We start from the raw sequence: 27738 nt of genomic DNA, 5'->3' as shown, positions 1-27738 counted from the left end.
GGCTGTTTAGTCTGGATAAGAGGAGATTGGGAGGGGAATCTCATTAATATTTACAAATATCTAAATAGTGGGTGTCAGGAGGTTGGGGCATCACTTTTTCTGTTGTATCTAGTGACAAGACAAGGGGTAATGGAAAGAAGCTGGAACACAAAAAGTTCCATTTAAACGTAAGGAAAAACTATTTCACTGTTGAGGTGACGGAGCCCTGGCACAGGCTGCCCAAGGAGGGTGTGGAGGCTCCTTCTCTGGAGGGCTCCAAAACCTGCCTGGACATGTTCCTATGCAACCTGATCTAGGTGAACCTGCTTTGGCAGGGGAGTTGGACTGGATGATCACTAAAGATACCTTCCAAACCTACCATTCCATGATTCTATGAATCTAAGTAACCCAGGAAGAACACTTGCTGGTGTATTTTTGTTGCTTTTTTAGGCTATAGTTCTTAAAACCAGCCTTTTCAGTTCTTGAAGCAGAAATAGAGAGTTTTTTTTTTTTTTTTAATCTCAAACATAATTTTCCTTATTTTTAGGAAGAATCACTAACTCATGGTATAAAAATGTAAGTTCAAGTGCTAAAAGTGAATAGACACAAGTAAAGTGCTCTCTCAGCTGGACTTTTGGCTGCCAGGCCAGGAAAATGATTTGCAATGAAAGAATGAAACCTGATTTCATCACTGCAGGTTTGAAGCAGTTTTCCCTCTATTTTTAGTTTCAACAACATAATGCAGTCATGTGCAGTGCATAAATTTAAATTGGATCTAGTTTCTTAAAAATTAAACATTCTGGGGGTAAGAGAATTCAAATAACATACAATATCAAGGATATTTTCAAATTCACTCTTTATATTTAAAATTGTGATAGGATATTTCTGGCAGTCCAAATTGTATTAGAGCACCTGCAGAGAAGGGTCAGTCAGAGCCTGTTTTTTAAGCATCAGAAATAGGTACTATGGTCAATAAAGCAAATATATCATTCCCTGTGTATACTTCCTCAGTGAAATACTTGTCATGTATTTGCCAAACACATTAAAGAAGACACTTTCATTCATCCCACAGCCGATGCAAATTCCTTTGCTCTCCCTTCCAGCACCTCCATCACTGCTTTCCTTCTCTTTTTTTTCTAGAAATCGTAATTCTGCCTCAATCTCTAACACAGTTACTTCTCAGTATCCATATTTCTACATGACAGTCACTGGCATCTAAAAACCAATTTATACCTTTGTATCAACTTATAGAGGAATCCAGTATAGATAATACCAGTATTCAGTGTCATAAGCCATACCACCAAAAACCATGGCCTTGCTTGTCTGCTTTCATTGGCATGTCAGGTATCCTTCCTCTAATCCTGAGTACATTGAGATGATGGTTTTTCAAGCTGTTCTCAATACACAAAATGGTATAATCCTTGGACTTATTTACAAAAGAAATAGTGCTTAGTGTCATTGTCTGTCCAGCTGTTTTTTTCACGTTTGCTTTTATAGCTGCTTCGTTTTAAATGTCCTACAACTTCATTTCTTTCAAAAAGATATTCAAGAAAGCTATTTTAATTAATCTGACATTCATGTCTTTATTTTTTAACCTTTTAAACTGGAAGTATCAAGTCTGTGCTCCTCTGGGTGTGTTGGAAGACATGTTTGTGGGACAAGTTCAGTCCATGGGCAACGGTAGCTCAATAGAAACGATCCTCAAAATGCCAACAGAGACCTCATAATGCTCAATGGTTTTCTAAGTATTTGCAGTACAGAGGAAGCAAATATTACAAGTCTCTTTAAGCCACATAGGCAAAATTTCTCCCTCTCTGAATTGTTGGTGTTGGAGTTTGTTGATTTAGTTGTGCTCTGTAAGGTACCAAGAGCTACCCAGCAGAGGTAATCACCTTGGGTGGGAAACACAGTACTGCAGCTGAAGTGGTTCCAGCAGCTGAAACACTTCAATGGGGAGTACTTGTGTAGTGTTGCCCTATAGGATACCCATGGAAGGCCTGACCTTCTCTCTTGTGTAGTGTAAAAGTGCAAATGCCCAGAACACATGGCACACATAAAGTGAATGAGTAGTCAGGAAAATGAGAAGCAGACGTAAAGAGACAAAGGCAGAAGGTTTATTTTGTGTATAAAGGTTGGAAAGTTATGTACACATGCACAATGTAGTTGAGAATACAGAAGTATAAAGAGGAAAGAAGCAGCATTTTTGAAGTCAGGGGATGACAAGGCATTAAAGGAAGGAAAGAATTAAAATACAGGTGTGTACTCAGTAAAAGAAAGAGTGATGCTCTGCTCATATATCCTAGATGAATAACTTGTGTCTTGCTCTAAATCGATATAAAGCCTGTGTTAGATGTGTACACTCATATCAAGTTTCTAATATTGAAGAGAATGAGTTTTGGAATCTCTATACAGATTTATTCTTTGCTTTTTCATATTATGCATATACCTACAGTATGGCTCTTACATGTATTGCATTCTAGATTTCTTCAGTATTAATACCAGGATGAAATGTTTGCTTGTTGTAGTTTATATGGTAGTGTATATCCTATAAAATATGTAACAGTTCAGTTTACTTATCTGGGTGCTGAACTAATCCCAGTGAGGAACAAAACCCCTAAGTTTATTGCAAATTTTTGATTTATAAAAAATAATCTTTCTTTGAATAGGTTGCTTTAGTAGCATCAGTTTTTTATATTTCAATGTCCAAATTTCTTCTTTAGCTAGCATCCTGAACCAAGTAACATTTTTAGCTATGATTAAGTGAAAGCCACACTTTGAAACAAAGTTTCCAACATAGTCTGTTACTTAGGATTTTAAGTTTAAATTGACATTTTAACATTTAAATTATTTTAATAATATTTTCATTTTGGTTTTTTTGTACTTTGATATTTTAAACCAAACTGCAGACATTTCACACAAATATTGATTTCATTAAAAATAGTATTATGTTTCCCTCTGACATTGTAGGTTTGATCACATTACGTGATCAGGAGTAAAAATCAAGTTTCCAAAACTATGTTTTAATTGAAAAAAAGATCAAGCCACTGTCTTATAGTTCTCATTAATACATATTGCCTGTTTGTGTGTCCCACTGTTGCCCACTCCCAGCGTGTTTGTGGTGAAATGCTCTGGTGGAGGTGAAATGAAACACTTTTTACCATCTGCTAGCATTTGTTCTAAAATTCATTGAAAACACTAAATCGGATCCAAAGCAGTTCATAGAAAATAGTTCCAAGAAATATAAAATAAGTTTTAAAACTCTGATGTTTGTATAGTTTTGCTAAGCTATTTGGTCAAGGCATCTTCTGCTGCTTTAAAATACAAAAGTTTAAAGACTGCTTAAAAGTCTTCCTGTTCACCCCACTCGACTGCTGGGTCATCATCCATTCGTAGAATAAGGTAGGAGAGGAGCTGAAAGAGGTTCTGCCACAACAGTAAAGAGACAAAAAAGGAGAGGTCGCTTACATCTATCTCACAGCGGTCTCCAGCATAGTTCACGTCACAGAGGCAGTGGAACTTGTTGAGGAGGTTCTGGCAGAGGCCCCCATTCAGACATGGGTCAGAGCTGCACTCATCAATGTCCTTTTCACACCTAGAGGAAAGACTGCAAATAGTGAGCATCGAAAATCACAAATCAAATGCATCAAATGGGCATCTATTTAATTCAGATGATTCAGGGGAAGAGGGAGAAGGATGCTCTGTTTGAAACCTGTCGTATATTTCCATACGTGTTTATGATTTTATTAACTACCTGATTAGCCACACTCCAGTCCTGAACTTCCTCTATTCTTTTCAAACACAGAGAGTTAAGCCAGAAGCTTCATCTGTAAAGCATTTTCATAGAATCATAGAATGGTAGGGGTTGGAAGGGACCTTTAGAGATCATCTAGTCCAACCCGCCAATTTAACGGTTAATAGCACTTAGCAATGTGAAATGCAAGTTCATGTAATCTAGTGCAAGTCCTGCTGACAGCTTGCTTAGCCCTTTTCATTGTTCTGGGGAGCTGAGGGCATGTTTTTCTCCTCAGTAGTCCTGATGTAAGTCACTTGACCTTGTTGAACCTTACACAGTTGGCCTCAGCCCATCACTTCAGCCTATCCAGGTCCTTCTGAAGAGCCTTCCTGCCCTCAAGCAGATCTACACAGCTGTCCAGCTTGGTGTCATCAGCAAACTTACTGAGGGTGCACTCGATGTACAAAGTATCATTAAATGTTTTCAAATTAATTCTGATCATAAAGGAAATCTGCATTCTTGTAATTTCTCAAGGCAACCACATGAACATTAGTGAAGAATGTGTGAGCCTGAAAACGAGGAATGATTGGGTGATTTTCTGCTCTGACAGTGTTGACTTTTCATTCCCAGCTGCCTTTTTTCAAATAACACTAATTTGAAACTAGTTAATACAGATATCTATTTTTTTTTTGTCCAGTTAGAAAGCAAGTTTATTCTTAAAGAGGAATGTGATAAACTCCCTACAGAATTATAAGGAATTACTTTGTTCAGTCATCTTCACAATCACATAGTAAATTTTTAGTGTTCCATTAGAGAAGAGCAGTTCTTTATATCAGCACTTTTCTTTACTAATCTCTAAAATCTCTAAACTGTTTCAACAATTTCCTTTAAGGATAAATTACATTCCTGTACCTCAAAAAGCTAAATTAAAGTATTTATCCAATGTACAGAAATTGTATAGTTATGAACTTACCTATGCAAAATAAAAAAAGCATCCCTCCCCAATCTTCCAGGGAATCACACATCAGAATCCAACTGAGTTTCAGGAACACTTAAAAATCTAACGGCCTTAGGTAAGTTTGAATTGAACTGAATTTGAATTGAATGAAAAATTTGTTTTCAAGAGACAGACGTATCTCCTTTTATGAAGAGTAACCTTTTCAGATTTCCCTTTTCACCTATTCTTGTGTTCCTTGGGCTTTTTTTGTGATCCCAAGTCAATTGATTGACATGGAAAGATACTATTTTCTCTACACTGTGCACCAATGGCTTTCTCAGAGATGAAATATTGTCCTAAAGAAAAATGCCTGCTTTACCATTCTAATACATATCTATACAAAGGAGCTTGAGTTTAATTTCCTTATTAACTTACACATTTGAATTTGTTCTGAAAAAAAAAGGGGGGTGAAATTTTCCCATGTGATATACTACAATCTGCAAGCGTGGCAGTAACTGGTTTATAGTTTTGGCAGCCTGGAGGAAAAGAGGACAAATAGTCAATTTCAGAGATTGGAGAAGAATGCTTTGCTGTGATAGTCAGTTAAAACTCAGTACACTTGGTACAAGGCTGCTGTTCAATATGAGAAGCATGGGAACCATAAAATAGAGATTATTGCCAGCCAGTGGGATGGATGTGAGGAAAGTTCATTCCCAAAGCTGTAGTTAGCAAGTTGCCTGGCAGAGGAGGGAAGAAGTCAAAAATACTTTCCTTCTACCTTAATGTCCCAAGAAATATGCACACCAAAAAATTACCTAAGAATACAATTCTACTTTTTTATATCTGATTTATTTGACTTTTTTTTTCTGAATATTTTGAGATGATATACAGACAGCATAGCTGAGCTAAACAGCACAACCACACTGTGCATCGAGTAGGTGGGAATTTTCATCTATCTTTTATAGCTTACTGTACTGTTTCCACAAAATGAGTGTGTTAATAAGTTGTTGAGGGAATGAAAACCTTTTATCGAAAACTTTTTTGTGTTTGCAGAGCCAGCATAGCTTGATCCTGCTGAACTTCTGGATATTATAATCAGACATAATGGTAATTTCACCAAGAGCATATTCTTTTCTCACTATCCAAAGAGGTGCCCTTACCTGTTCAGACTGTATGGTGGCTGGGACAAGGTCTTCCTACTTCTCTATAGCACCTAATGCTCTGAGGCTCTCAGGCCTTCCTGCTCCAGAGCTGTTTGTAGAACATTATCAATTGCTGTGAATTGAGAGTGTGCCACAAGGTACAAATTTCACTATAAGGAAGACTCCTCTGTTTCAGACTAAACTATAACATTTAAAAGCATTTCTTAACCCCTTTTGTAAATGATAAGTCTGTTCGACATTCAGTAAGAAAGAAGATGCAACGCCACCAGGTATTTCATCTCATACTTTGTGAAGAATAGATTGAATATTCTCCACACATTTATGGGAAATCTAAACAGCTTTGCATATTCACGTGTCAGTGCATAGTAGCTGATTTTATATATGAGCAGCATATGAATGTTTATGTGTCTTCACCTATGGAAAGATAATGTTTTAGCTTGTCATATATGAAATTGGCATGGAAACCAAAAACCAGGCACTCAGAAACAAGTGTACATTGCTGTCTAAGAAATAACACCTTGCACTGGAGGTAACGATGCTATATTATATTCCATATCACTCCATTAATTTATGGGTTTGCCCTAAGTAAAACAGCTAGACTTTCGACCCTTGAAGTCACTGAGGCAAGGAACTGCTAAACTTAAACAACTGCTTTATCTGTATTTCTGCAGAAGGGCAAGACGCTTGTGGCCGTTACCCTCTGGACCCTTTTGCAACAGCTTTTGGAAGAATTACTCCACAAAGATCTGCTGGGGGAAGCCTCTCACCGTTCTCCAGCAAATCCTGGCAGGCACACACATGTCAGCTCACCACTGAGGTCGGTGCAGTTGCCATAGTTGAAACAAGTGAGATTTTTCTCTTCATTCCCACAAACTGTATATGGTAATCTTCTGTATCTGGGTAAACAAGAAGACAATGGCAATTATTTGCACTTTTCTTGTTTCTGCATGTCTTGTGCTCTCTCAGCTTTTCATTTGACTCTAACCCACTTCTTGAGTGGAAAATATTTAGATGTACCTTGCAAATTTGTTATTTGAATGCAGAATCTAGTACTATTAGTCTTCAAATGGAGGGAGCAGTGCTCCTGCTGGTAAATACCTTTCAATAGCAATGGGAAAGGCATTACGTTTAGCTTGTAAATGACCACACAGTTTCAGGGGCTGCACATACTTAATGTCTCCTTGGTTTCCCCTTTGGAAAGGTATCCCCACGTCTTAACTATGACACATCTGGTACCTGGGGTACTTGGGATGCTCCTGGTTAGTGGTAGACAGCAACTGAACTTGGGGGAGCGATGCTGTTACTGGTTGGAGTATCATCCAAAGGAAAGCTGTCAGGAATTAGGGTTTAAGTGTCACAGTATGTTTTGCTTAACTTTTTAAATTAACTTTTCTAAGTATTTACTGTGAAGTTAATGATTTGTTTCTTAGGGGGAAAAAAAGAAAGGGACAACCCCCCCCTTAGTTACTGACATGGCTTTATGTGATACCTGGACAGCCTAGTAGAAGAGTTCGAAAGAGAGACCATATCAGGCCAGTATAAGACATCTTCAAATTCCAGGGTGTCCTCACTACCCAAACAATGTAAATGAAAATTGACAATTGCATAAATACAGCCTAAAAGACTGTGACTGAGCAGCATGAAGACCATTGTCTGTTTGCACCCTTTGGGTTTATAGTGTGCAGAGAAGGGCAATTAGAGGAGAGAAAGGGAGTCCTGCAGCCTTTACAGAGGAGTATCTGGGAAGAATAGGAAATAGGAACGTGAGGAGTCTCGGCAGTGGTAGGATGGGCAGGTTGTGTGGTATCTGCACCCACCAGGATTGCTGGTCAGAGAGTGCACGCTGGGAGGACAAGACCCACTTGGCAAAGGTGCTGTGGGTGCAGAGAAAAACTTTTTGACAAGCCCTTCTATTGTTATCTTCTGTTACCAGCAATTCTGGACTTCTTTACTTACAGTTCTAGAGCTCTGTTACTCTAATAAAGAATAGCTTTAGAGATTCAAAACCCTTAAAATCTCTTTTTTTCTAAAAAGAGCTCTGGTGAACTCATAATCCTGTCATCACAGAGCTTGTAGAACCCAGGCTGGCAGCAAAACTGGGCAGCAGAGCTGTGCCTTTTTTAATGTCTCCTTGCCTCATCAAATCTGTGTCTGAGCTGCCAGCTTTCCACTGCCTTGGTCCACATCTAATTGATCTGTACAGCTTTCTGCACTGCAGACTCTTTATAAGTGATTTCCACAGCCATGGTTCATGCATAGATAGATGCATAACATCTGTGTTTAAAATTAAGACATCAGTGATGTAATTACCCTTCAGAAGAGACCTGAAGCACACAGATCTGCTCTGTTTACAGTACCTGCAAAACTTTCCGGTGAAGTTACCAGCACACAGGCAAGAATACCCATTAATCCCATCAACGCAAGTGGCCCCATTTGCACACTGGTGGCCACGGCAGTTGTCTATATCCTCTTCACAATTCACCCCTGCGTAACCAGGCTCACAGCTGCACTCGTAAGAGGCGATCCCGTCACTGCAGTTCCCATGAACGCAGGGGTTTGAAGAGCACTCGTCCACGTTGACTTCGCAGTAGGCACCGCTCCATCCTTTGGAACATACACAACGGTAGGAAGTATAGAAGTCTTCACATATCCCCTCATGCATACAGGGATCTGAGCTGCAGGCATCTACCTGCAGACAGCCAGTAAGAGCAGGATTTGCAGATATTTTAAGAAACTGCTCCACCTGAGGTTTTTTAGTAGGGACGTCAGCATTTTCAAAGTATGAGAGGTAAATGCCACTGATTTCTATGGTGCTCATGCATCCTCGCAGGCCGTCCAGACTGTCGAAAGCCTTGTCGGCCACGTAGATGTCTGTCTCTTCTCTTAAAAAGTTGAGGCTTCCTGCAGCGGTTGTGCTAGTTACAGTGTCTTTCTTGTTATCAATATCAATGTGCCACCTAGAGAACTGGGACAGAGGCTCTACCATAGAGACTGTCACTTGGTGCCATCTCCCATCGCTCACAGGCAGTGAACTAGCCAGGGTCAGCTTATAAAAGCTGTTGCCACTTTGCAACTGAAAGAGCAATTTGGAGTCGTGGATGCTGATGATGACAAACTCTGGCTCCTTCTCTGCATACAGCAGTATCACGTCTGTGTCCCTAGTCCGAAAGCCAAATACGATACTGTTGAGGTCTCTGTGGATTCTTCCATTGCTTCTATAAAAAATCGCACTGCTCCGGCCACTAAACACTGCATTAGCCAGACCTGTGCCAAGATAACAATCAAGAAAGCAAGCCAACTTTAAACCAAGACACAAGGACCGATATCTCTTCAGTGCCCCATGCTCCCTGTTGTGTAAGTCATTTTGGGTTTGCTGGAAAGCAATTCAATTCCAGCAGTGTTTCAGTTATCCCTGGCTGCCTCTTATAGCTATAGAAATGACAGGGCACTGCCAGTGCCAGCTGTATTGACATGGAAAGTGTGCTGCTTTGCATCAGATTGTAAACCTAAAGATACAATTCTACATTAGTGCTATCACTCATTTTCCTCCTTAGAGAAAGAAAAGAAGGTCATAATGATTGTACACAACTCAGACCTGAGGCTGAGAGGATATTTCAAAAGCAGATACACATTTGTCATTTTATCTTCTCTCCCTAGGTATAGCCAGCTACTTATTCTCCACAACAGATCTGGATGGAGTGAACCTTTGCTCTCAGTTCTTTTTCCTAGGCAAAGCACTGAAGAGGTTATAGAAACTCTTCAATTGGATCCTGATTTGCTCTCACTGATGCAAAAAAGAATGAATCTAATTGCAGTCAGTTTGCAAAAAGCCTCTTCAAAATCAAGATGAGAGTCTCCATGCCCACCACGTTTAAAGCCAGCTTCTCTTGCTGTGTATGCGCTGCCACAGCCACACTGCCAGCACAGAGCCTGTGCTGCTGGGACTGGGAGGGCAGCAGAGCCCATAGTTTGCACTGCTGGGAGTGAGGATTGATGTGCAACGTTGTGGCAGTTTTATGGACATCTTCACAAAGGTATTTGACATCTTTCATTAGTATGGTTTCTACTAAAATGCATTAAGTCGCTGGGCTGTAAATTCACACGTTCTGAGATTTATGAGGATAATAAGACAGAGGAGGAACATCTTCTGTTTGTACTTCAAACAAATTTAGCTTTGCAAGATCTTAGCACTGAGATAAGGGTGGTTTCCTGAACTATCTCTGGACTCTGTAAATCTTCATTGAAAACAACCCTTGAGAGTCCCAATATGAAGTTATTGACTGTGTATCCTCATACAAAGGCAAGAGAGCTGTAACTGCATTGCCTGGAGCATCAAATGTGGTGCCTTTCAAATAGGAAAAGTTTCCTCAGAGGAAACAATACTGAAAATGAAAGTCAGAGCTTTTCAGAATGATTTCTGATTGTTTTAAAGGTCTCACAAAGCTGAGTTTTTCAAGCTCATAAAGCTGAAATACTCCTTTAGAACTCTTATTAAGTCCTGAGCAAAGCAAACCATCTGGATGTGCTTTTACTCTCAGTTGTGACACTGGGCATATAATTTTGTTGTTACTCAGTATTCCTTCCCCATATCAGCTTCCTGCATGGGCTTTTCTCTTTTTTAGGGTTTTTTTTGTGTATTTTCCTAAAGCACTCCCTAACTGTAGCCATCGAGGTGGAACTAAAGCCACAGCCCTTGGTAGCTCTTTTTCTGCTTTAGTTTAAAATGGTATCCAGAGCATAAGACACCAGACTGGTAGAGAACTTGCCAGTAAAACTCCTTTTTTTTTTCACTGCCCTGTGTTCAACAACAAGAAGTCTATGCTGTAGCTAAGAAAACAGCCAATTAAAAACACAACCCTGTAGTGCAGGAATTTTTTAATGTCTATTAGGGCACCTCACTCCTGTTGCCAAACGAACCAACAGAGAAATCCAAGGCTGATCTATCCATGTAAATGACCTTGAGTTTAGCAACAGGAAACATTTCAGATACTTTTCACTTCTCTGTGTGTATTTATATTCTACCTTAATATGCAACAGTAAAGTTTATGAAAGTATTTTGATGTTGTCATTAAAGATGTCTATTAGAGAAGGTGCAATTATTTTAATTGCAGTTTTAACAAGTGCTGCAGTGCTGATTCTAACAATCTCAACAAAAATAGCATCATATTGCTCTGTCAGCAAATTGTCTGGGATAGAAATCTTTTGTTGACCAACCTTCTCATTTCTAAGAGTCAGCTGTTCTAACAGCTTCCATCAGACTCTGTGTGTATTTATCTTCCTTCACAGCATCGTTAAGGCTTTCTTTGATGGCAAAAAGAAAAAATATTGCTTAAAAATCCTTACTTGCTTTTTAAATTCCACATCAGGGTGGGAAGGAGAAGGAAAGTGGAGGAGATATGCAGGGTGGCTAATGTTCTTAACATGATCATCAGTTTTCAATTAGACTGCTTGGCATGCAGGTGCTTCTCAGGAACATACTAGTTGAATAATTGTGCTGCTGGTATTAAAGTGACTTTCTTCAAAGATATTTAACATTTAAGAAAATGAAACAATCTAATGTATGGCATGTAGCTTGTCTTTTCAGGAGGATGGAGAAACCAGCACTGGACATACTCTTATGTCTTTGCAGTGGAAGTATGAGGGGTACATTCATGCTTTGACAATGTGCTGATCTACTGCACAGCCTCGGCACATTGTGTTGAGTAAGTCAAAAAAAAAAAGTCCTGTAAACATCAGTGTCTGTGTTGAGAGGTCTGGTTTAAAATTTCTGGGTTTGGTAGGGCAGATTCTTCTTGTTAATGATACTTAAAATTGACATAATTATTATTTTAATACAAAAATAACATATGAATGTACTTTAAAGGCAGTGAACACTGAGCTTTAAGAAAATGCTGATAAAAATTTCTCTTGTTTCCGGTCTCCAAAGATGAAGAGAATAATGGAAATGTACCTACATTCAAATCCTTGGTGCACCAGCTGGCATTGTGCTTCATGAGGACAGGGCTCAAGCTCACACCACTTCACTTCTTCACATGCCTTCCCCACTGTGTTAGGGGGGCACGTGCAAGTGAAGTCATCCCAGATGGAATAGCACACGCCACCATTGTGGCAAGGGTTGAACTAGGGGGAAAGAGAAGAGACAACCTAAGTATAGATAAATGCTGGTGAACTCCCAACTCTAAGGATAAGGGACTGTTTGGCAAAAAAAAGGAGAAATCTATTTATTTCAGATGGAAAGTGATAAAGACCAGTACTGTGAGAGCAGAGCATGTTCAAAAACTGGTGAAAACCAGCATTTCAACTTTAAAATATTTTCATTCTCCCATATGCAAATACATTTTGCTGCTGATATTCCTCACATGTGGCACAGTTCAACAAAATCTGCTCCTTCTGGCATTTTTACATGTTTTCCAAAGATGTCATTCTCATCAAATGGAACGGAACACATGAAAAATTAAAAAACATTCCCCATTATAAACATGCTCAGAAAAAAGTCATTCCTACCTTGCAGAGGTTGTCACCAGTGCAGCCTTGGCTGACATTGATCAGAGTTCTGTGGATAAGAGAGTTCAGCGGATTGGTGATGGGGAAGAATTCCAGCGTCTGATTATTCACTCTTACATCTTGGATGCAGCCTTTGAAATACCTGCCATTTCTATCAGTTTCTTTGTTATCTGGTAGGCCTCCAATGTAAAGAGTGTTCTTACTTTGGATGGTTAGTACTGGAGTAGAAATAAAGCCTAGATATTGAGAGGACTGGAACAGTTCCATCTTATTTGGTTCTATTTTTAATGTTATTAAGTAAAAGTTTCCATCGTTCATGGAGTGTTTCCCTAATAACTTAATGGAATTTAGAGCTAACATTGTGAGTTTCCCACCTTCCAAGTAGACTCTTACGTAGGAGTAAGTAGTGTTTCTCAAAGCCAGTAACAAGCCAGAAGGTTTGCGTGTTCGGAAAAACATTGATATGTGTAAATTTTCATTCTGAGTGGCGTTGATGGAAAAAGCAGCATAGCTTGAGGAGTCCTCAGATCCAAACCGGCCTGGAATGTACTCTTGAGGTCAGAGACGTGGGAAAAGAGTTTTAAAAAAAAAGAGACAGGAGAAAAATAAAACAGTTACAGTTAGGGCTAAATGACAAGGGAGCCAATGCAATGACCAAATAGTTAATTCTGGTAATATTTACTTATGGCATTTGTGGATGAATAAAGAGTTGATCCAGCTGTAAGTAGCTTCTATTTCCAAATTCCTGTTGGCTTCCATGACTGTAGTATTAAACTCCTCTACAGGACCACATGTTATACTATTGAGCATATTTTTCCCCTTTATCACGTTTTGTGTAATACTGTGTTTTCAAATGGTTAGACAAGGACAGATTCCTACAGTTTCTTGGACTGGTCCTCAGAAAGATCATTGTGAAAAGAACGTAGCTGCTTTGATCCTCTGATGACCACAGAAGTCAATGTAATTCTGGAACTTTGTGATTTTTTTTGCAGTGATTCTAATAATAGAAGTAGCTGAAAGCTGCTCAGCAAACCCCTTTTGCGTAAAACCTCCAAACAGTGCACACGCTTGGTGCTGCGTGGGCTCCCCAGTTCTCTGACAGACTTTCTCTTGCTGTGGCTCAATACATGCTCATATACATCAACTTGTACCAGGTATGAATCCTGCTCAGTTCTGTGAGTGCCCATAAGTCTATGGTGTTGTGGGAGACAAAAATGATCCAGGATAGAGTAAGCCTTGGGGTTTTTTTGCTTATCAATTAAAATGATTAAACCAAAACCATCTGTTCCTCTCCCTTACTCTTTATTTTCAGTAATGATTTTCAGACTCATAAGGACACAAAATATTTAGCCCAAACCATATTTTATTCTGATGAATCATCTCGTTAAAACACAACAAAGTGTTTCTATTTTTGCACTTTAAGTTTCATGATCTTGTCCTCAATATTGTAGACTTCCTGCCTAAACACTTTCGAGAGCTATTTTTAATATATCAAATTCATAGAAAGAATAAACCAAGCCTTTTTAAAAAAATGCTCTTTTTTTATAGCTAAAGAGTCACTCTTCCTTAGTGCAGTAAAACCCTCAGAGCGAGACCTCATAGACCAAGTTGCTGCCTGCAGCACTAGTTTTTTTTACAACTACATTAAAAAACCCCAATGGAAATACGGGGCTGTGTGAAGCCTCAACAGACCCTTAATAACCACACTGTAATACTACATGGCACAGTGATGTTATTTAGCAACAGGAATAAATCCCTTACTTGTTCCTCAACAGACCATTTCATACATCAATGAAATTTCAAATTCTATGCATATGCTTATCTATATATCTACATCTGCTTTTTAAAACTCTGGCATGTAGAAAGAACTACTTGTTGAAATAGGTGTTTTGAGGCATTAAGTCTCTTTTAAGTTGTATGTTCTCTGTGAGGTGGTACTAGAGACTGAGACTTTTTTTTTTTCATGATGGTAGAAAATTTCTGCTGGAATGAGGATGACATTTGCATTACACAATATTACAGATTACATAGGATTAGAAGGAGTAGAATGAGGCATTTATCTTTAAAAAGTTATTTCAAGTTTACAATTCCTTTGTTATATTTCTCTCTACTTATAGATATACCTCTATATATCTCATTAATCGGATCTGTTGGATGAGATGGCTAGCATCACCTTGGTCAATATTAACCTCTTGGGTCACAACATCTGGATGTTGATCAAAATGAGACAACATCTGTTTGTTATTTTGAATATGTAAGAGAAAATATTGCCTCTTGTCAATTAAATACTTGGCAGCAACTTTTCTTCTAAAAGACACTAGCATTTCTTATGTTATCCTTTACTGCAAGTCTCCCCTACTCTGCCCTTTAAGATACCTGCCACAGCCCTTTAAGTATGGCATATATCTAGAACCTATGTATCAAAATGGCATGGTGCCATGATTTGCAAAGAATATTGTGGTCAGCAGGAAGGGAGGAAAAAAAAACCCGTGCTTTCTAATCATTCTCAACAGTTCTAATGCCAGTAGAAGCCTCTCCTGGTTCTGACTGGTTTTAATTTTGCTTCATATAAGGAGGCAAACATATTTACCAGATGTTGTCCTGCACTCCAAAGTTGCTTTCTAAATCTTTGGCTAAATTGCAGCTAAACTTCAAAGAAGTCTGTTACAATTACCTCTCAGACTTTGTCATTTTGCAATAAAACCAAAAAGAAAAACTATTGAAAACTATTGATAACTGTTAAGAATAGCATACAAAATGAAATTGTGTTTAAACATTTTGAAATGGATTTTAAGCTACAGCTTTCTGCAGCAATGCATTCAATGAACCCCTGGGGCCAGTTGTTCAGCTGATGTAAACTGATGTAGCTTCACTGGCAGCAGTGCAGCCATGCCAGTTTACACCAGTTTAGGATCTGTCCATTCCAATCTGACCATGGATTTGCTGTTGCACTTCATTTTTTTCCAGTCCACTTGGCAAATATATAGACATGGATATATATATATGTATGTATGTATATGTATATACATATGTATGTATGAATTTCTTCCTCCCTAAACATTACTATGATTGACCATGTGTGGATAGTTAGTAAAGGGGCAGAGAGGGAAGCAGGAGCAAGGGCGCTGCTTGGAAGACTGAGTCACGTACAATTTTCTGAAAGAAAACTGAAACCTTTAAAACTTTTGCTGGGGAAGGATGGCAGAGTCCACCCAAAAGTGTTCCTCAGAGATGCTGTATTTACAGCTCCAGAGGCTTTCACATACCAGATGCAGTACAGCAGGGTGCTGGGCACAGACCTCATGTGGTCCTTCCATTTTGCCTCAGTCTGCACTTGAAAAGATCATTTGTAGCAGGGGAAGTGCTACAGGCATCTGCAGCTCTTGGATTCCTGCTCATCAGTGCCAGAGAGGCTAGCTGCTGAGATGTGCTCTTTTGTTTGCTGAGACACGGACATATTTCCCTCTGGCCACCAAGCAGCTCTCTGGCAATGGCTGCCTTCATTAGCAACTCTCCAGAGCTGCCTTGGGACCAGCTGAGAGATGAATGGGCCCCGTTTCCAACCTCTGAAGCCCTGCCTTCTCCTTGGGCTAATCAGATCAAACTAATAGTATAATCTAGGTCACTTTTTTAAACTGGAGTCTGTCTCTTTTTTTAACTTGTAGTACTTCTACTTGCCTTTCATTGCCCTAAATGAGTTTCTTTATAAAAACCCTGAGAGCACATAACCCCCTGGTGAACTAGAGTTTTCCAAAGTTTATCATGTGCTGAGAGCACTAAGACAATTTTAAAACTGGATGAGTGGAATCTACCAGTTTAGGCTGCCTTCTTTTTTTTTTTTTGGTCAGGCTGCAAAGCAGCATTCCTGGGAAAGTATCTAGAAACTAACAAAGACATGATACTACTAACCTCTTGCACTTTCCTACCAGCTGACATTAAGCTTCAGAGATCATAAAGTTCATGCCACTTCACTACCAGGTAATCAGGATTGTTTATGATCACATTTTCAGCAACCACTCCAAACAGGAATGCCAACAGCATCCCCTTACCTGTTACACAGCTTGGCCCTGTGTACGGCCGGTAGCAATCGCAGTGGTAGTTCAGCCACAGGTTGGTGCAGCGTCCCCTGTTCTGACAAGGGTGGGTTTCACACCAGTCCTTCTTAGTACATCCTGTCCTGACATTTAAAGATGATTCGGGTGACACAGTCTCTGCAGTAATAACATTCAAGTCTATTTCAATATCCTGAAGACAGCCTACAAATGAAGGTGCAGAATGTATATTATAGATGTTAAGCAGAGAGCTGCCGCTAACGTTCCCCACTGGTAAGCCGCCCAAAAACGTGCTCTGAAATGCAAGCATCACGTGCTCGTTAGCTATGATAGCAGACGTTTTATTGAGACACGATTCTACACAAGAGCTGTCAAGCAAATGAAGAGTAACAGCTCTTGCCAAGGTTACCTCCACTGAATGCCATTCTCCATCACTGACATTATGTGAAATATGCAAAAGAGCCTGTGGCTGGTTATTGACTTGCAAGGACAAGTGTAAGTAGCCATTCTGTAACTCCAGCTTCACAAATGTGTTTTTCTCCCCTCGGTAAAACAGAAAAGCTGTAGGTTGCACAGTTTGAAACCTCAGGTTTATATTATAGGAAAATTCCCGTTCAGGGGCCGAGGGATTCTTTAACAAAAGGAAACTGTTTCCTTGAAAAGAGAAGGTGGTTACGGTTTCACAGCGTGGTCCAGTATACCCAGGTGAACACATGCAGCTGAATCCGTGTTGGCCATTTTGTAAATGTGGGATACATATTCCACTATTTTGGCAGTGCTGATTAGTGCAGCCATGGAGAATTTCTGTACAGTTCCAGCCACCGTAATAAATCCCTTCTTTTCCTCCAGGTGGGCAATGGCAAGTGTAATTCCCAGGAAAATTCTCACAGATTCCACCATTTTGGCAAGGGTTTGTGTAACATTCATTGATGTCTTCATCACAGTGAGTACCTGAAGAATAAACAAAGATTTAGACATTCTGAATTGGACAACTGGATTCCAAAATGACATTTTAAATAACATGTATTTATTAAATTATCTTTAATTAGAGAGGAATGTCTTGATAAATAGATGATTGACTCACAAGTCTAAAATCATTAAAAATACTGCTCACACACGATGGTTTTCTTGTGCAAAGTAATACATAAACACCTTAGTGATAGTCACATTTTGGAGAAAAGCAGTAAACAAACTGACAGTTTTGATATGGATAATGTGATGACACTGAGATAAACATCATCTCCGGAAGACACAATGGAGTCATTGTTTCCCACCTATTCTGTGGTAGAAGTCTAGAATGCTTTGAGAGGAACTGAATTATTTATCATATATAAAAAAGCCAAGAATTGCTGCTTAATACATATTCATAATACAGTATGTTGATGGCCTGGAGTATTGTCTGCTGGTCTTTCCTTCTCTTTCACATTCCTTCAAATAGTAGATTACTGACTAGTATTCCTGGTCCCACATGAAAGATCTCAGAGTGACAATCTTTAAGTGAGAGCTACAGGACCTATAGGTACTAAATGATGTAGTGGGACAGACTGACAAGCAGGTGAACATCCCTGCGAATTGCATGTCCTGCATAAATTCTTCTATCTGAAGAGTAAAATTCACAGAGTGAGCAGAGAGCTGCACAGCATCACAATAAGAAATCCAAAGAAGAGCTTAAACCTATTGGTGGTCTGGGGAAGATGCTATGAGATGCACTCATCCACAATATGTGGCCAGTTGCCACATTTCAGGGTTAGGTAGGTATTGCAAGTATTCACAAATGAACAACAGATCCCAATTCTTTGAAAAACAAGGCAGCAATGACTTCTGGTCTACCAGCCACAGTCTCATATTGAGGAGAGTTCAGCAGGGACATGAGGATCTGAGACAAGCTGTTGGAGAGGTTTGAACTTATATGACCCAGCATAATATTCCTGGTATATATCTACAGTGGAACTTTCTTTAACTCTCCTATATACAAAATATAAAGCAAAAAAAGATGAAAGCAATGTTTTCTCAAACATCTCAGAGCTTGATGATGAGAGTGTTTATGTAGAAGATGGGCAATACAGACTCATATTTCTTCTTCTTCTTCGACATAATGCTTGGCTTCTGGTATATGGGGTAAAAGGAGAGCTCCTCATGTCAACTTCACTGTAATTTGATAGATGTGACGTAAGTATGTCTACTGGATCAGACTTCACAAAGGAAAACAAATCTGTTCCTCTTGTAAAACTAATCTGTTTATCCCTCTGCACTGTTGTTCATCTATAAAGTGGTAATTATAGTAACTTCTCCCTTGAGCAATCAAGTGAATGATATGTATGCAATGGATCAGGGAAAATCTGTTTCTTATCTCCCTGGAAGCAGTCGAAATATCCAAATGCTTTTTTGAAAACTCATGTTTAAACACAACTCCTAATATTTCGACTTCCCTTCACAGTTACTCTGAGAAAAAAGAATAAATACTTTGCAGTTAGTTTTCAAATTAGCATCATCAGCACAAAACAGTTAATAGATGAAATTATGCCTGGCCTCACAGCAAAACTGGTGCTTGCAAATTAAATAATGAGACATGCTGAGACTCAGAGAGTTGCAGCTGGGTACAAGGCAGCACACCTAGCTTTACATACAAATTTATATCTAGTTTTATTTTTACAGCAAAATGCAGCCATTTTTCTCCTGTCCACTTTTTTCAATCACAATTGTAACCAGACCCATCTCAGAGAGCGGTAAGTTACAGGAGGGCCAGAAGAGACCTAAGAATTGGTTGTGATTTATTTGAAAGATTAGTCAGAGTGAAGTGGTCTCAGCATTTATATAAAAGGCTCTCAATGCAGTGATCTTTCTCACTCACCAGTCTTTAATTATAGCAGATAGTTTCCACTTGAAGTTTCAGATGATCAAACACAGCCAGTGCTATCTCCCTGGTCTGGCAGTGAGGTTTTACAGCAGCAGTCTCTCTGGTTTCCAGCCAGGCTCATATTTATTCCAGTGTGAGATGTCTATGTATACCTTAATGTGTAGTGGCATCTGGCAGAAATATGACTCATTGGGACTGACTTTCTCAAAATGAAGAGCACTTCCCAAACCATTTCTGACTGGGGGCCAGAACAATGTCTGCTTTGCCCAGTTTGTGGCAATTTCTGTGTTAGCAACTTGTCCTGCTTTTGCTATTCCAGTATATGAAAACTGAAGTTACCGTGAGCTGTTTCCTGTTTTGGTCAATGTTTTAGTACATCTCCTGTCTGATATTGCTCCCTTCCCTGCTGTGTGTCCACAGGTCTTGTACACAACTCAGTCTTAATGTGACAGCTGTAAAAATGCAGGTCTCTCTGGGTTTTTGAGTCAGAGATAAAAATTAGTGCAGCCTAGAAGCAGTAGAAGCTGGGATGTACTTAGTCTTGTCATAGGGCTTTGAAAAAATCATCATAGAAAATGCCTAGCTATTTGGTTACTGCTTTTTCAGTAAAGTGTCATGCCTATGTATAAGTTTGTTGTCCCACAGCACCTGCAAGGCATCACCTTTGCCTTGTAGCCTGTGGTCTGAATCACATCTTGCCTCTGGAAAGGATGAAACAGATGCAAGAACTGAATCCAATTTTACACGTTTGTTGTGTCTGTGTTCCCTTTCAAATTAGATGTAAACTTAATGAAATTGTTTCATGAGAATGCTAAACTTCTTTGGAAATAATATATGTTTCTACCTTTAAATTTAGATAGCACATTCGATAATAAAAGCATCAACGTCTAACAAAGAAATGAGCTTTGTGAAGAGGTACACCTATTATTGCTAGAGTATTCCCTGCCTATAGAAAATGAGTAAAAGTTATTAAATGTAAAGTGATTATCATAGAGCCACTTAAATACATGTAACTCGAGGAGCATTTCAGTGCCTGAATACAATGCTTGTTCTTAAGGTAATGTTAGTAATATATTTCAAAACTATTATTTTGCAGGGTTGTGTCTGTATATATCTATACACATATATCCATTTACATTTATGTGCCCACTGTTTCATAATAAGATTAGCACAAACATAAATATAGGTCACACTAAAAGACAAATAATAAGCCATTTTTTCCTATCAAAAATACATAAATCAGCTGCTCTCACAAGCAGTGTTGATGTTGCTGGTTATCTGCCAACTGCTATACAAGCAAAGACCACTGTCACTCAAGATAAAAGCACTCTAGATAAAAGGATTAGTCAGTATTTATAGAACTGTATAAGTAGTTCAAATAGCTCAGGTTGGAGGAGAAGTTTAGCATGTTAAAAATGTATTCTCAAAAATGCAAGACATACCAAAAACAAATGCAAGAGGAACTATGATTTTCCTTTCAGTGGTTACAAGCAATAACTATTACTTTCTTTTCAGTGGTTACAAGCATTATCTCAGCTAAACATATTTGTATTTTTAAAGTAAAAAGTAAAGCCAAGTCACTCTGCATTTTCTCTTCTGATTTTATTACACACTTATCTAAAATTTCAGATAACAGTAATATTTTTATTATGTTTTTATAGATGATGATTGCTTTTTCTTCCTGTGAAGTTTTATTCAAACCAGAGATGACACAGCTCCTTTGACTCGGTTTGATAACACCACTTATATCCATCTCCTTTTTCACTTCCACACTATTACTACAAGCTAGCTATTTTCTAACTGTTAACCTCTTCATTAAGCTGTTTCAAATTTAGCAGTAAAGTTTCCCAACAGAAGCAGGATGAAAAAAGCAACTATGCAAGCATAATTCTGCTGAATGCCCCTAATTTTTGTTTTGATTAGACAGTGGTAAAAGTACCATCCAAATTATACTTTTGATACATACCTTTGGTTAGAAATCTGTTTACAGCCTTCTGCCTTTCCAGTTCCTTCACACTATATAAATACCAAGCAAGTATAAGCAAGCAGTCTGGATGGATACCACACATTCAATACAGTTTAGTGCACACACAATTCCACAAGAAGAAAATATTTACCTGTAAACATTATCAATAAAATGATGTAAACCCGTGTCCTAGTTGCAAACATCTTTTTTCCAAAGGAAAAAGATCATTTAGAGCTTAAGCAGTCCACAAAGTAAGTTTCTGTAAAATTCAAAACAATTCTTAGTATAAAGTCTTCCTTTCCAGGATTAGCTTGCTCCACTTCTGTACCTGCTGATGTAGTCTGATGGTATATTTTGCCCAAGCCAGATCAACAAAGCTTAAAGTAAGACTCATTAAACTGCTTACGCAATAGATATGTATTCTACTTAAATTCTTTTTCAGCATGTTCTGTCCAAAAGTGCTCATGCTGAACTTTGATCATGTTTCACAGAAAGGCATTTTTTTAGGATCTATTCAAAACTGATTTGTCACATTTTGTTGTTCTACAAGGTGATATTTTCTTTAGAGAGATCTCTTAATCCAGATCAGCTCTTTCACAGTCACTGTCATTCAGAGAAACTGTACATCTCACTAAGCAAACAGAAAACATCTAAAACTGGATTTGGTTTATTTTATGAAGTGGTTTTTTTTTTTTGTTCCATTGGCTCTCATTGTACTACCTACTAGAAATTTATGTCTGTAGATTTTTGAGTGTGCTAAAGACAAGGAAAACATCTCTACTAAAATACTTTCTTCTTTCAGCTCTTGAACAAGACTTGGATCTTATTTAATGAGAGGAGAGTTCAGGAGATTGAAAGATCCATTTCTGTGAGAGTTTAAGCAGCACACTTACATTTTTGTTCTTTTCACTATACTTGATTTCCATGATGAATTGCTTAAAGTATTGCTAGATCAATATATCTTTGTATATTTAGTGAAGTAGTTATAAAGCAAGACAGTCTTTTCCTATATTGGTATTTATACCATCCAACTGGCATATAGCAAACGGTGCGTTCAGATCTTTATTCTGGCAGTTTCCCATTTTAAAACCTCAATAATGGATCCTGAAGTCTCTCTCAGACTGCTCCTAAGAAAATGTTGATTTTTGGAAAATGTGTTTTTCAATTCTTTCTTCTCCCTCAACTCATTTTTGTCAGTAAGTTCCTGACTTTGTGTCAAATTAGTTTCTAGATTCACCAAAAGACTCGCACGCAGGAGGAATCTACAGTTCTCTATTGCTTTTATGGTGATGCTCAGAAAACTGCTATTCCTTCCAACCTCTAATCAGTCATCCAATGTGTTTTCCTGTAATAAATTCAAATACCATGTGGTAAGAATGTAATCCAGATTCTTTGAAAGGTAAGTAAGGAAATGTTGATAAGTCGGTATGCGTTTAGTATGTGTGTATTTTATGAGTAGTGCTTATCAGATGCCTCGTGCCACAGCTTCAAGTTCAATAGGCATTTTTATTTTGAAAATAACAAGGAAAAGTTGGAGGTTCTCTATAATTATCAGTCCTTTTGCCATATAACCCAGATAAATGTTCTGAGGTAAGATTATGAACATACACACTGAAAACAAGTTGGGATAGGTGTATGCTACTACGGCTCAGTGGAAACATAGAGTCGATGACACTCCAAGACAGAGGAACTTCATATCAGGATATTTAGCAAACTGTCTGAAGCCATGTCAGAACTGGTAGTGGGTGTTTTGGACAAACCTGTCAAGAGCAAGTGGGTTACAGAATGTGGTAGTTGCTCTAATTAAAGAAAAGGTTTGATATTGTCTTTAATATCATTTTCATATACAAATCAAAGAGAAAAATCTGTGTGAAAACACCATAAATAAGGTATAAAATGTGTAATCATGTGAAACTTCTTAGTGTGTTAACAATAAAGTTATTTTTATAGGTGAATATAAGAAATTGGAGAAATGTCTGAAAAATATGGGATTCAATTCTGGAAGAACTAACTCAGTTTCTACAGTTTCAGGGCAGAATGACCAGCAATCAGCTGGAACAACAGTTGCAGTTTACAAAGCCTTGATCACACTTTAGCAGGAATACTAAGTCCTCTTTTAATTTTGCACTGTAAGGAAGATTTGGATCCATTTAGAAGAATTCACAGGAGAGCAATGAAAATAATCATAGCCCTGGAAAATATGGCTTGTGAGGAGAGACTAAAAAAGTAAGGCTGTTCAGTCAAAAGATATGCAGAGGAAATGGGACATGGTAACAGGCTTTCAATTAAAAAAAAAAGAGAATGTACTGTTCCCTGAGACCATAGTAAACAAGAGAAGTCATGGGTTTGACCTGCATCAAGGAAGATACAAGCCACAGTTTAGGAAAATATTTCAAATGATAATAAGACAACAAAGCCTTGGCATAAGGCCTATTTTGGATCCTTAAAAATAGGTTAGAGACAATAGTCCAGTGTGACATGAATCCTGTCTTAGACACATAAATAGCCCAAATGATACCTGCATGTCTTTCCCTTCCAATACTACTTTCTAATATATTTCCATGACCTCCTTAATTAGAATCATTCCAAGCAACCAAGCTGTAGATGTGTCAGACTATACATGCACATTTGTATATATACACATAGGTATAAAATGCAAGTAGGAGGAACCTTGGAGAAACTCAGACTGAGACTTTAGAACATGCTTTATGGAAGATGAGGACAAAGAGTTTGCACCTATATTTTACAGTTTTGGAAATATCTGTTACAAAAGCCTGCCTCAGGCAGAAACAACTTTTTTCAAGAGACTCATTAATCTTGAGGCCAGCAGAAAGATCTGGCAGAAGATATATTCTGCAAGGCTCCAGGCCTTAGCAGACAATCATGAAAACTCTAACTTTGCCACATCTGCGCTGATAATTGCAAAGAGATAATTACTCTTTGCTGGAAGGAGAAAATGCACGTTCATGAGTAAGCACAAGGAAAGAAACTGACCATCTCTATGTCATTGTAATTAAAACTCATGCTTCTGGGCATAAATCAGTTGTCATGGAAGTGAGGAAGAAGGTTTTATTCTTATGTACATTGGTGGGGAGCAAATGAGGGGTATTTTAATGTGTGTGGGGGGGGTGCTGGTTCTCATATTTTTCCTCAGCAAAGAACAGCCTTGTACTGGATATCATACTCAATGTGACCAGTGATCTGATCTAATATGGCAATTTTTGTTCCTGTCTTAGCAACAAAAGCTCATGTAAAATGAAGGACAGAATACAGGGTAGAGCTGGAGCACATGGAAAACTGGATTCTTTAAAATAGTAGGATAATAACCATTTGCTGTCATTGGGCTGTTTTGTGCATGATGCCTTTCACACGGAACTCTAATTTTGTAAAGTTGTAAGACCTTGCCAGTTATTCCTTTATTGCAGACAAAATCACTGTTTTGCTATTTTTCCTCTTGCCATTGAAATATAAAGTTAATACTGGCTAGGAAAAACAACTATATGATAGAGTTGGGTGACTTGGCTTAATCATTAACAATGTCACTCTAACTGTGGGATATGGAATTCATAACGTGCTGCATTCAGAATGGCATGCTGTAACTCAATCTTTGTGAATGTTGCTGGCTTGAAGCTTCATAGGCTAGTTTGACTTTTCAGTAAAAATGGGGCTTTTTAAAGTAGTAAAAACCCCCAATCCCTTAATCTCTTCAATCATTACACATTTCTCGAGAGCAAAAGTACTTGGAAATGTTTTTCCACTTGTTTCACATGTTTTGTCACACCTAAAATAGTTTTCATTTGAAGCAAAAAAAAAGAAAAAAAGAAGAAAAAAAAAGAAAATCGTGTACATGCTGTAGGTGATTAGTTATTTAGTGAGATCTGGTGTGTTTATTTTATTTTATAAATATTGGAAACAGCTGACTGAGTTAAGCACTGGCTTCAGTTTATGGGGAGATCAGCCAGCCTTTTTCATGAGCCTGCTCTGCAGACGACGAGTGCTCCTTAGGCAATGTTGTGTGAGCAGCACGGCCAGGGGTCAGACACATAGAGCCTGGCCATGGCAAGGGGCCATGTCCTAGAAGGGCAGCATGGCAAAACTGCTGCTTGTAGCCTACACCTTCATCCCATATTTCGATTAACACAGGCAGCCATGTGGATCCAATTGTAGGATTAGGGTCTGAATCTGGAGTAAAGAAAAACTTGGTGAAGAAATATGTCCCTGCATGGCACTCATTTTCCTTTCATTTCCCTACTTCTAGAGTCAGCTTTATATATAGGTAAAAGAGGCGGCTGCTGTTGCATTTGACTGATGGAGGTAAGAAAGAAAATTAAACAATGACAGCCTGGTTTTCCCAGGCAGCATCCCTCATGAGTGAGTTTTCTGGCTGCATGAACATGTGTCTGTAGCTATGGCCACGTTGTTGAGATGACCTAGGAAGGGTTGATGAGAGGAGCGAGAGCACCATTGCAGGGTATGATGGGTTATGGTGGAGAGAGGTCGTCTATGAAGGATCCTATTAAAGAAGAAAAGAAATAGAAAGTAAAATTTTGGAGATTTAATAGATGAAAAAGTAGAGAAAAATGTGAATGAGGAAAAGGAAATGGAAATATAGGAATCAAAGATACTTGTGTTGGCTTTTGAGACAGCATTCATGTTAGACACAAAGGCATTTATGACGAGGAGTGAGAGGAGGGAGTGTGTATGTGTGTGACCATTAATCTATGTAGGAAACGGGAAGGATGCTTCGACTGCAGATCAGAGATAAGGGCTGCACAGAGGTCTGAGCCACAGGAGCAATGCCAAAGACAAAAGACTAGGAAAAAAAAAATAGAAAAAACCAAATGTTTTGTAATTAAATATAGTCATGTGCACCAGAGCACAAAAGTCAATTCACACATCGAGAATTAAGATATAATCATAGAAAAATTTAGACTGAAAGGACCTTTGAGTTATGATCTGGTCCAAAGCTCCACTGAAAGGGGCAAGACATCATCCAGAGAAGAAATTAGAATAGTGGCTTTCAGAGCATTTGATTCTTTTATACCTGATTATGGACCAGATACTCAGAAGCCACATGAGAAGCCACATGATATTTAGTGTCCTGCTTCCAGTATGGTGGTTTTTGCATGTTAAGTTGTAAAAAGAATGTACATAATTCAGGAATTTTTCTTGTTTCACCTTTAGAAAACAGTAGTAAGGTTGTCAAATTCAAAGCATTAATGATCTGATTTGCATTTTTTGTAGATTTATGAGCTTGTACATACAGATGATGTGTGTGCATTTGAACTGAATTATATCCAGAGGGATCTTAAAACAACCAATACCTCTGAGTTGTTTAATTAGATCATACGAGGTCATGTTTCATTGACTTGAAAAACTGTTTGGAGCATATGATTCACTTTGGAATTGGAAAACAAATTAATTTTCAGTCCTACAAAGTTTCAAGGAGTGCTTGTTGTTGACAAACACATCCATTGAGAAATGAATGCTGTGACTAGGCTCCCCTAAAAGGAATTTTCTACCTTGTCTCTTGTTGGTTGCTTCCTGTTTGCCTTAACTGAGGTGGGCAGGCACAGCCACTGTGCTGTCTAGTGTGAAACAGCTTCTGCCCTGGAAACAATGCTTTGAAAAATTTCAGTCATTTGCAAGATTTGTCTCATTTTGTTCAAACCAACATGAACCTCTGCAACATATGGATGGGACTGTGTTTACATAACTTCATTGTCAGGCCATATTGAAACAAACTGAGAAAGCCAGTAGGCTAGAAAATCATAGTTTTAATAGGCTCTAGAGACCTTAACTGAGAATGGAGACCTGAGAACAGAAAAATTCTAAAACCTGAATGTGTGAACATACCTAATATGTTCATGCTGTCTGTATCTTGAGCTGTGCATAGCGTAGCTGTATAAATAGAATGAATATAATCTGTATTTATGCTGTATATAATTACACTTCTCTATTCTACAGTATCTATTTCTACATAATTTATTATCACGTTAAATACAGAAAAACAAGTCTTTTACCCTGAGCTATCCCCTTCTACTTTCCTTTTAATGTTTTGTAAGGCAATTACTCTACCTGATGTATGTTTTCTTTCCTGTGACTTGCTATAGAGCAGATGCAGAAGACCTTGGACTGTGATCTTTCAGTCCAGTTCTGTATCAATGGGAATGACAGAAGACCACACCTCTCTTTTCACTTCAGCAGTGGTATTCACATCTCTCATTCCCTGCAATGTTAGTTCTTTTACAGTGTGAAAACTCACCTGAAGGATGGCTTTGTTTATTTATGGTTTCATATGCTTACACTTCTTTAAGACGGGAAGCCAAGACTCAAACTAGCTTCTCTTTTGCTAGGTCACATAACAACCCCAATGGTCATGGGACAACGTGAACTTCAGCTGAGACTGTGAGCACTTCCTATGGCCTGCTGGCTGTCTTATTGGAGGACTTCCTGGGCCATACCATGGGTACGTGATTTAGCTAGACTAAATCAAGTTTTCCTGTGTCTTTATGTGCAACAGTGAACTTCTGTAGCTGTGCAGACA

General features: G+C 38.5%; 1 protein-coding gene across 1 annotated transcript in view; it reads right to left on the bottom strand.

Annotated features, from left to right (window-relative positions):
* CRB1 (crumbs cell polarity complex component 1) overlaps positions 1-27738 on the bottom strand; it is a 109648-nt gene that overhangs the window by 17215 nt on the left and 64695 nt on the right. The window contains exons 7-13 of the mRNA XM_062003957.1: positions 16366-17319; positions 12317-12867; positions 11767-11932; positions 8170-9076; positions 6580-6708; positions 3339-3583; positions 659-761 (exon numbers count right to left, since the gene is read on the bottom strand). Of these exons, the coding sequence (XP_061859941.1) occupies positions 659-761; positions 3339-3583; positions 6580-6708; positions 8170-9076; positions 11767-11932; positions 12317-12867; positions 16366-17319 (3055 nt within the window). The remainder of the gene's footprint in view (positions 1-658; positions 762-3338; positions 3584-6579; positions 6709-8169; positions 9077-11766; positions 11933-12316; positions 12868-16365; positions 17320-27738) is intronic.

The sequence above is a fragment of the Colius striatus genome, chromosome 10 (assembly GCF_028858725.1).
Source record: "Colius striatus isolate bColStr4 chromosome 10, bColStr4.1.hap1, whole genome shotgun sequence".
NCBI lineage: Eukaryota > Metazoa > Chordata > Aves > Coliiformes > Coliidae > Colius > Colius striatus.
This window is presented reverse-complemented; position numbering and strand designations above follow the sequence as displayed.